Source organism: Mastigoproctus giganteus, chromosome 12, assembly GCF_048544385.1.
Source record: "Mastigoproctus giganteus isolate SK-2022 chromosome 12, ASM4854438v1, whole genome shotgun sequence".
Classification (NCBI taxonomy): domain Eukaryota; kingdom Metazoa; phylum Arthropoda; class Arachnida; order Uropygi; family Thelyphonidae; genus Mastigoproctus; species Mastigoproctus giganteus.
The window spans coordinates 169,401,201-169,412,385 of NC_143586.1; the positions used below are offsets into that span (position 1 = coordinate 169,401,201).

An 11,185-nucleotide genomic window follows, 5' to 3' on the forward strand; every position below is an offset into this window, starting at 1 on the left:
GAGGGGAATGCCAGAGGTGAGTTAAACTCTGGCAGTGAGCTCGATGATTTTGTAATAACTGAGAGGAAATTGGAGGAGAAATTGTTGAAGATAAACATAAAAATGCAACCGGGGTGGATGGGATCTATCCAGCTGTATTAAAGGAGACACCAAAGGAAGTAAGCAAACCCTTAGCCATAATTATGAGAGCTTCTTCGGACTCAGGGGAGGTACCCATGGACTGGAGATGTGCAAATGTGACCCCAATTCACAAAGGAGGATCAAAGGGCAACACAAGTAATTATAGACATGTTAGTTTAACTTCTGTTCCAGGAAAATTAATTGAGGCACTGGTTAAAGAAGCACTGCAGGATCATCTAGACAAGACTTCAGTTATAGCTCGGAAACAGCATGATGTTGTTAAGGGAAAGTCTTGCCTGACCAATTTGATTGGATACTATGATGTGGTCACAAAGAAACTGGATGCAGAGAATAATGTTGATATCATATATTTGGATCTTAGAAAGGCTTTTGATACTGTTGCACATGGAAGACTGCTGCACAAATTGGAGCAGTGTGGCATTGGAGGCAAATTGCTGCTATGGATAAAGGAATGGTTGAATGGGAGAAGACAGAGAGTGGTGATCAATGGACACTGCTCATTGCGGACTAATGTCATTAGTGGAGTCCCTCGGGGTTCAGTATTGGGTCCATTGTTGTTTTCTGTATTTATAAACGATACTGATGATGGTATATCAAGCTTAATGTTCAAGTTTGCAGATGATACGAAGGTTGGCAGAGTTGTTAAGGACACTAATGACAGTACACTGCTGCAACAGGATCTAGAAAAGTTGAGCAGATGGGCTGAGAGGTGACAAATGAAGTTTAACATTGACAAATGTAAAGTACTACATATGGGAAGCAGCAACCCTACAGTGACGTATCAACTCTGTGGTACTACACTGACAGTGGTAGAGAACGAAAAGGACCTGGGGGTAATTGTGCAGGCAGATATGAAGTTTTCTGAGCAGTGCAGACGGTCTGCAAGAGTAGCTCATGGTGTCCTGTCAATGATATACAGGAATTTTTCTAGCAGGGATAAGGAGGTGATTATCCTCCTATATAAGGCAATGGTCAGGCCACACCTTGAGTACTGTATACAGGTCTGGAGGCTTCTTGAAATGACCTATACAGGTCATTTCAAGAAGGATGTAGAGCTGTTGGAACAAGTACAGAGAAGGGCAACAAGATTAGTGAATGGAACAAAGGGTTGCTCTTACGAAGAAAGGCTTAAATTTTGCAAATTACAGTGTCAGGAGACTAAGCACCTGTGAGGTGGTCTGATTGAGGTGTATAAAGCCTTTAATGGTTTGAGCATGCTCAATGCTGATGGAATTTTTCCTCTTGCTCAGAATAATCATTTGAGAGGGCATAAATTCAAATTGAGGAAAGACAGATGTAGGTAGATGTGCAGAAGTTTGCCTTTAGCCAGCGGGTGGTTGGTTGGTTGAACAGACTTCTATCCTTTGTTGTGAAAGTTGATAACCTAAATAAATTTAAGGCTGAGCTGGATAGGTACTTGGAACGAACAGAGGGGTGAAATGGGAGTGTGTGTTTTTTTTTTTTTTTTTTGGCTGATGCTGCATAAGCTTGCTTTCTTGCATCATATGCCTCTACTAATGCTAATGCTACACATGAATACAATATTCGTTTCTGCTGGATTCTCAGCCACAGTAGGATTAGAGAAAATAATTTGGCTGACACCCAGTCAATCAGCTATTCCCACTCATAATTACTGCCTCTCAGTCCCCATACAGATTACAGGCAAATAATAAACTGCAATCTTTTTGTTGTGGAAGCTGACAGTTTAAATAAATCGAAGGAAGAACAAGACAAACTATTGGAGGGAATAAACAGGTGAAATGGGAGGTGTTGAACGTTGTTTTTTTTTTTTTTTTTTTTTTTTTGCTGATGGAGTATAAACTTGCTTTCTTTCATCGTGCTAGTGTTGGTGCTAATGCTAAAGAGAGAAGTCAAGTTAATCATTGTCCTTTCCCCACCAACTCACTACGCTCCTTGTGACGAAGAATATTCCGGCATTCCATTTCTCTGGGTATTTACAAATTTTTCCAAACAGGCCTCTATAGTTTATATATGTTGTTCAAATAGCCTGAATACATGCCTCAAACAGCCAGCAGCTATTTACATTTTATCTGGAGAGGGTTGAACTCCTTTCTTTCTCATTATCCTATTTCTTTCTCTAAGCGAATTTTCCTCTATATGTATTTATTATCATTATTATGAGAGCTGTTCAATTTAAATGTTTGATGCTTGACAATTCACAGCAGGCGAGGGGGGAACTGACAAAAGTGTGCTTTAACCAACAAACTGAAATGCTACTTTATAACAAAAAAAAAAAAATCAAAAATACATTTAATACTCCATTACCTACAAATGGGGCAGGGAGTGCTCAACTTCACTGTTACTGCTTAATCAGAGACCTGGTTCATTTGCTCTTTGTTACAATTGCTTAAGTAATTTTTAATATAGCATTTCAAATAGAAAGTGCATCTCAAATAAATTATTGGCATTCGGTGTTTCAATTTTCAACTGCTGAAGGGAAGGCAAGAGCCAAAAGAAATTCTTAACAGAATGCCGGCTATGTCTGGTAGATAACCTGCACAGATAACTGACAGTGCAGAGGGTTGACAGACAGTTTGCTGATATGGCAATTGGCTGTCAGGACAGTTTTCAATACCATTATTGGTCTCAATTCTAATTAAAATTGACAGTGCAGTGCTCTATATTAAAATAATTTAGAAATTTAATTAATTAGTAACTGGATGTTACAAGTAACTCAAATGTTTCAGAACCCTGTGGTGTTCTTCATCTATGGGAAATGGAACTGATATACAATGAAATTACATCTTAATATGACTACAGTCTGAAATAAATATTACATGCAGTCCTCCCATCATTATACCCAACAATGAAATCAAGGAAAAAACAGGCTGGAGAAGGAAGGTCACGTGCCCAGTTTGTGCCTTCTTGACTGGACTTAAGATTCTCTTAACTTTCTCTCTAAGATTCTCTTTCATCCTTGAGGTTGTCACAGACATTCTCTCAGATATGCCAGACAAGATGTACTTGCTACCTGGGAGCCTAAAACGCTGAGAAACTGATATTCGGGTGACATTCAAGTCCAGTGGATCCAATTTTGGCAAAGTCTGGACGGTCTGTGACAGCCAAATCCTCTGCTTGCACCTTCACAATGGTGGGACTGTTAGTAATCCTGATATAACCTCCATGCACAAGCACACGGTGGGTATCAACCCAGGTGTGAACCAACGTAAGCAGGAGTCAAGGTGTGGCGCGCGCGCGCACACACACACACACACACACACACACACCACACGGAGAAATGTTGCCCCTCTGTGTTACCAGGCAATACTAGGTGGTTGATGCCTCTCATCAACCTGTGCAATACCACCACTTTACTTATTGGAGGCTTGAGGTGCTGCAACCCATGTTTAGTCTCCAGAAAGTTCATCTACCCTTCCCCATCTCTTCCACTATGCAGTATGACTGATGACTTTTGAGGTTATGATGAACATTATAGCAAGATTCAATCTTCCTTACATTTTGAGAGTACAGCTCTAAAAGGGTATTTCCAGGTTGGCCACTAGTTAGTATACTGGACTGAACCTATTGGTAACTCTCTAGGAGGCTTCCAGATCAGGTAGTGTATAATCTTGATACCTCTACTCTGCCAGATAGTGACTGGAGGGAGTCCGAGTAGTGTGTATGCAGGGGGCATTGTCAAAGCCACGTTATATCAGGGATCTGGGTATATTCTTACCATGGGTACGCCATACCAAAAATTTCATTACTTCATACAGCATGTCCCCCCCACTTTTTCTTACTACTGAATACACCATGAATTGTCAAATAGAGTAAGCTTATCTGCAAAAAGATCTAAACCTCCCAAAAATTTCCTTGTCCATTTCACAAATATATGTGATCTCAATTCTAATCTCAACCATGTCCATTTTCACTTGCAGTCTGCCAAACCACATGTACTTTTTCTGACGGAATCTCAGTTATCGTTTGACTCAACTATGACTCATCTCAGATGCCCAAATTATTTGGTGATTGATTTCTTTCGTCTCAAAGGTGGTAATTGTGCATATGTTCATTCCGATATTCCCTGTCAGAGACTTGGTAATTTGTAATCTCCTCTTTTCGATCTTCTCTGGATTAAAAGTTCTCTACCTCATTGTGTGAAATTCATCTCTTGTCTCTACCATTCTCCCAACTCTGCTACTCACTTGGAGCTCTTTGACGTCCTCTCTTTGCAACTTGATTTTTTCTCCAGTCCAACTTTCCTAACAGTGAGGTATTTTTTCCTTGGTGATTTAAATGTTCGCAACTCCAGCTGCCTTCCGTTTTCTAGTCACACCAACCCAGCTGGTCGAGATGCTCAGACTTTTGCAATTAGTATTGATGACCTTGCACAGATTGTTCATTTACCTACAAGAATACCAGACAATCCTAACCATACAGCCAACACACTTGATCTTTTTCTCACAAGCAACCCTTCTAAGTACACCGTCGAAGTGAGTGGTCCTTTAGGCACCTCAGATCACAACTTGGTGATTGACTCTTCTCCAATGGAGCCTTTATCTCATGGCTATTCCCAACCTCATGTTGTTTGGCATTACAAGAATGCCAAAATGGGATGACCTAAGAAATTACTTTTAGCATTAGCACTGGTAGAGGCATACGATGCAAGAAAGCAAGCTTATGCAGCATCAGCAAAAAAAAAAAAAAAAAAACCACTCCCATTTCACCCCTCCATTCGTTCAAAATACCTGTCCAGCTGAGCCTTAAATTTATTTAGGAAATCAACTTCCACAACAAGGGATGGAAGTCTGTTCCACCAACCAACTACCCGCTGGCTAAAGGCAAATTTCCACACATCTATCCTATATCTCTCTTTCCTCAATTTGAATTTATGCCCTCTCAGATGAGTATTCTGAGCAAGAGGAAGAATCCCATCAGCATTGAGCATGCTCAAACCATTCAAGGATTTATACAAGAGATCACCTCGCCAGTGCCTAGTCTCCAGACACTGTAATTTGCAAAACTTAAGCCTTTCTTTTCCTTCTTTCCCTTGGTTGGATTACTGTTTCAAAACTTCTGATGTCAACATTTGCTCAGATCGTGTCAGTGAAATTATTCTTGTAGGAATGGAATCCTTTATTCCCCACTCCACTTTAAAATCTTGTCCTTTACCTAAACCTTGGTTTTCCAATAAATGTGCTAAGGCTGTTCAAAGAAGAATGTTGCATATCGTAATTGTCTTGTTTCCAATTCTTCAATTTTCTGCCTACACCAAAGCTCGCAACAATTGTAAACCAGTTATTAATCAGTCCAAACTAGATTTTGAACAGGCTAAGAGTAGAAAACTTGGTACTTGCCCTAAAGGTAGCCAAGCATTCTGGTCTCTTGCCAAAAGCTATTGGCTGCAACTTTTGCCTATCTCTGCTCCCACCTCGGTGTCTCCGTAGCCAGGTGGGCAGGAGCAGCAGTGCAGTGCATAGCACACTCTTCTTGATTAGACCAGGGTCGAGCCCGTGACCACCAAATATGGAGGATGCTGAAAGGTCAGGGAATGACCACCACATATCCCGGGAGCAATATGGCCTTAGTTGCTAATGCTCTTAAAAAAAAAAACAAATAACAATAACAGCTCCCACCAATATCTCACAAAAAGGATTCTTCTGCTCCTATGCTTATCTTTGTTGACACTCTGATTTCTAGGCATAATGATATATATCTTTTGGGGATTACTCTGACTTTTAATCTCTCTTGGCACAAGTACGTTACTAATATTGCTTCCTCTGCATCTAAAAAACTTGGTTTTTCTCTTTCGCTCTCGGTGTTACTTTTCTTCCGAATAGCTGTTCACTCTGTACAAATCATAAATCTGCCCTACCATGGAATAATGTTCCCACATCTGGGACAGTGCCTCCAAAACCTCTATCAGGCTTCTATCTTCCATTCAGAAGAGTACAGTTAGGTTAATTAAAGACTCCTCTCTAACAGTCTCTCCACTAGCTGTGTCATAGATGTACTGTTTCTGCTGCACGCCTTTACTACAGAGACTTCCATGGACACGGTTCTTCTGAATTGGCTTCTATAATTCCCATTCTCTCTTTCAAAACAGTCCGAACATGTGCTGCCACCAGCCAACATCCATTTATTGTCTAACTTCAAACTCACAGAACCAACCATTCATCTTCCTCGTTTATTCATTCAATTACCGTTTTCTGGAACAACCTTCCTTCATATGTATTTCCTGAAAATTACAGTCTACAGAAGTTCTAGTCTAATGTCAACAAATATCCATTTTCGTCTTCTCAACCTCCAACCCAAGCACGGTACTAAGTACTATAGGTTCTAACACGTTTTTGGGGTTTCCATAAACAAAAAAAAAAAACTGCTAGCCACGTTGAACAGCACAGGGGATAAGAAAGTTGCACTTGTGAAATTCTGATATATGTGTTGCCACTGAACTGTAAATGTGGCTTACAATAAGGTCCAGAAATATAATCAAACTGGAGGTTTTAAAGCTAGCATGGGCGGTTGTGGCTATTTTATAAGTTATTCAAGATGGCTGTAATTTTTGTTTTCTGTTATCGATTCTGGTTGTCACTGTGTTGAAGAGAGCTATCCAGGATTGGGTGATAATAATTCTACCTATATTTCTGTTAAATGTTTTTTCTGCAGTCTTTCTGTATGTTGAAAGCATCAAGGGAATCTCTTCTTTTTTGTTGGTAGGCAACATTCAAGACTTTACAGGCAGAGGCTTAAACGGTGTGTTCTGATATGGAATGAAATGCTACATCACTTTGAACTAAGTTCCCTTGTTCTGTGTGACGAAGGGGTTCATTGATTCTTTTTGGTGGTTTTCTGAACATTTGCCCTATGTAATACTTCCCACAATGATATAACTGTTGACCCATCCTTGGTTGACTATTATTTATAACCTTTCATCTTTGAATTGTTTGAAAAGTTAAAAAATAAATTAAAAGTTAAGTTTTTTTTAGTATTGTTTTTTTCTGAGAATATTGACCAGCTTACCTTCTTATCAGGAAACAGTCCAATGCCCCCAACTTTATCCACATAACTCATATCAAAACCTTTCTTGGAATCTTTCTGTGAAAAAAATGTACAAAATTAAATATTTTATTAGGCAGATCTCATATATTCAATTTTTACAAAACATTCCTGCAAAACAAATAAATTCTAGTTATTTTCAAACTGAAGTAATAAAAAAAAAACCTCTATGACTGCTAACCAGCCTGTTATTGCTAATCACAAAATTATGTTTTTTAATAAATACTTAATAGCTGGCTTACCTTCTTATCAGGAAAGAGTCCTACTTTATTCACATACTTCATATCAAATCCCTTTTTTGAATCTTTCTATGAAAAAAATAAATAATAAATAAATATTTTATTCTGTATCTTTCTTTTTAATTGCACTGGATGAATTTCAAGATCTCTTGAACCAGCCCAGTATTACATCATACCAACAATATGTTAACATATTGTTAACTTGTTAACCTATTAATTTGTTAACAGCAGAGACTGCTTCTACAGGGATGGGATACACTTAAATAGAAAGGGTGCAAGAATGTTTGCTAATGCTATCGAGGCAGTGTTGGGGGGGGGGGGGGGTGGAAAACTGGTAGATTGGGGGGGATACAAGGACTAATAGATTAACAGTAGCCACTGGCAGAGGTGAAAGTGATTCTTGCACTGCTTCTATTGGAATGAGCAGCAGCCTGGAAAATAAGATGCAGGATATTTCAGAACCTGCTGGGAATCACTGGGGTACAAGTAAACACATGGGTTGTGTTAGGGTAGCTAAGAAAAAGAACAGGTGCATGTATACTTGCGTGTACACCAATGCTAGGAGTTTAGTAAATAAATTTGATGAATTTGAGGTATTACTCAAAACATCAAAGGCAGATATTGTTGGGATTTCAGAGACGTGGTGTCACACAGATATAAGGAAAGCAGAAGTGGAATTTGGGGAGTACAATATCTACAGAAAGGATAGACAGGATAGGAAGGGAGGAGGGGTTATGCTATTAGTTAAGAAATACATAAAATCCAAGGAAGTGAAGCCAGTCGACATCGCTGGACAGTGCAGTGTCGAGTCAGTTTGGTGTGACATAAGCATTGGGAGATCAAAATTGACAGTAGGAGTGTGCCATAGGCCTAATGACTCTGATGAGTATAATAAGAAACTGTACAGGGAAATAGAGTGGGCCAGTAAATCGGGGAGTCTTATAATGGGGGATTTTAATTTCCCAGATATTGACTGGAATTTGGGAGCTGGTCACTCACACACTAGCAAGGCTTTTGTGGATTTATTGGATGACTGTTTTCTACATCAGCATGTTCAGGAGGCAACTAGAGGAAGTAATACTCTTGATTTGATTATCAGTAGTGATTCTTCATGCGTTAAGAATCTGAAGATAAATGAACCACTAAGTGGTAGTGATCACAGTGTGCTGAAATGGGATTTACTCAAAGAGGTAACTACCATTAGGGGTAAAGGGAAGGGTTATTGCTTTCGTAAAGGCGACTACGATAGACTGAGACAGTATTTAAATTCTATACAGTGGGACCAACTGATGATGTTACCAACAGCAAATTCAAAATGTGAAGCATTCAAAGAACTTATCTTGGAAGCTACTAGGCTTTACATACCAACTAAGAAATATTGTTCAATGTTTAGGCCTAAATGGATGTCAGATGAACTAATGAGACATATGGCAGAGAAGAAAAATGCACGGGATACATATAAATTGACACGTAACACGGAAGCCTATGATAGATACAAGTTTATCTGTAACCAAGATACAAAGGAGGTTAGGCAAGCGAAGGCAGATTATGAGAAATCTTTGGCAAAGGATGCAAAGAAAAACAGCAAAGAGTTCTTTACTTATGTAAACTCTAGATGGAAGGGGATGAATCAGATTGGTCCACTTGATATCGATGGGTCAACTGTTGATGATCCTGCTCAGGTAGCTAACAAACTAAATGAATATTTTGCATCGACATTCACGACATGAGGAGTTATTCAGCGAGGGGAATGCCAGAGCAACTGTGGCAGTAAGCTAGAGAATCTTGTAATAATTGAGAGTAAAGTGGAGGAGAAATTGTTGAAGATAAACACAAGAAAGGCACCTGGGGTGGATGAGATCTATCCAGTTATATTAAAGGAGGCAGCAAAGGAAGTAACCAAACCCTTAGCCATAATTATGAGAGCTTCCTTAAACTCAGGGGAGGTACCCATGGACTGGAGATGTGCAAATGTGACCCCAATTCACAAAGGAGGATCAAAGGCTGACACGAGTAATTATAGACCTGTAAGTTTAACTTCTGTTCCCGGAAAATTAATGGAGGCACTGGTTAAAGAAGCACTGCAGGATAATCTAGACAAGACTTCAGTTATAGCTCAGACACAGCATGGTTTTGTTAAGGGGAAGTCTTGCCTGACCAATTTGATTGGATACTATGATGCAGTCACAAAAGAACTGGATGCAGGGAATAACTTTCATATTATATACTTGGATCTTAGAAAGGCTTTTGATACTGTTGCACATGGAAGACTGCTGCACAAATTGGAGCAGTGTGGCATTGGAGGAAAATTGCTGCTATGGATAAAGGGGTGGTTGTGGGGGAGAAGACAGAGAGTGGTAATCAATGGACACTGCTCATCGTGGACTAATGTTATTAGTGGAGTTCCTCAGGGTTCAGTATTGGGTCCATTATTGTTTTCTGTATTTATAAATGATATTGATGATGGTATATCAAGCTTAATGTCCAAGTTTGCAGACGATACGAAGGTTGGCAGGGTTGTCAAGGACACTACTGATACTATGCTACTGCAACAAGATCTGGAAAGGTTGAGCAGATGGGCTGAGAGGTGGTAAATGAAGTTTAACATTGACAAATGTAAAGTACTACATATGGGAAACATCAACTCTGTGGTACTACACTGACAGTGGTAGAGAATGAAAGGGACCTGGGAGTGGTTGTGCAGACAGATATGAAGTTCTCTGAGCAGTGCAGACGGGCTGCAAGAGTAGCTCATGGTGTATTGTCAATGACATATAGGAATTTTTCTAGAAGGGATAAGGAGGTGATTATTCCCTTGTATAAGGCAATGGTCAGGCCACACCTAGAGTACTGTATACAGGTCTGGAGGCCTTATTTCAAGAAGGATGTAGCGCTGCTGGAACGAGTACAGAGAAGGGCAACAAGATTAGTGAATGGAACAAAAGCGGTGCTCTTACGAAGAAAGGCTTAAGTTTTGCAAATTACAGTGTCTGGAGACTAGGCACCAGCGAGGTGATCTGATGGAGGTGTATAAAGCCTTGAATGGTTTGAGCATGCTCGATGCTGATGGGATTCTTCCTCTTGCTCAGAATAATCACTTGAGAGGGCATAAATTCAAATTGAGGAAAGACAGATGTAGGATAGACGGGCGGAAATTTGCCTTTAGCCAGCGGTTGGTTGGTTGGTGGAACAGACTTCCATCCCTTGTCATGGAAGTTGATAGCCTAAATAAGTTTAAGGCTCAGCTGGACAGGTATTTCGAACGAACAGAGGGGTGAAGTGGAAGTGGTTATTTTTTATTTATGTAAATTTTATTTATTTATTTTTTTTTTGCTGATGCTGCATAAGCTTGCTTTCTTGCATCAAATGCCTCTACTAATGCTAATGCTAAATTAGTTAGCTAATTAGTTTGTTTAAACAATGTAAAAATTACCTTTTGTAAAAAAAAATCCATACAACCAATACTAGTAACATATTTCAGATCATCACCAGATGAATAACCCTATAAGTAAGAGAAACTGGAAGTTAAAATAAATAATATAGTAATAATAATGCAATCTTTTTTAAATTCATTAAATAAAAATTATGAAAACAAGGGAACCAAAAGAAGACAACACAGGTCTTTGTCAAATTAGATTTAAATAATGAATTTAAATTTAAGTTATTAATTTAAATAACTTTATCAGATTTAAATAACAATTGCACAAAAAATCAAAGACATATCATACAAAGATTAAGAACAAAAACAAATGAATACAATCATACAGATCTCTTTCTGAAGGTCT

The 11,185-nt window shown here is 39.1% G+C and overlaps 1 protein-coding gene across 1 annotated transcript in view; it reads right to left on the reverse strand.

Moving 5' to 3' along the window:
- The window catches only part of LOC150077584 (uncharacterized), a 246,973-nt gene extending 239,488 nt beyond the window's left edge, over positions 1–7,485 (reverse strand). The window contains exons 1-2 of the mRNA XM_090385952.1: positions 7,404–7,485; positions 7,126–7,200 (exon numbers count right to left, since the gene is read on the reverse strand). Coding sequence (XP_090242078.1) covers positions 7,126–7,200; positions 7,404–7,445 — 117 coding nt within the window. The 5' untranslated portion in view covers positions 7,446–7,485. The remainder of the gene's footprint in view (positions 1–7,125; positions 7,201–7,403) is intronic.
- Between the last annotated feature and the right edge of the window lie 3,700 nt (positions 7,486–11,185).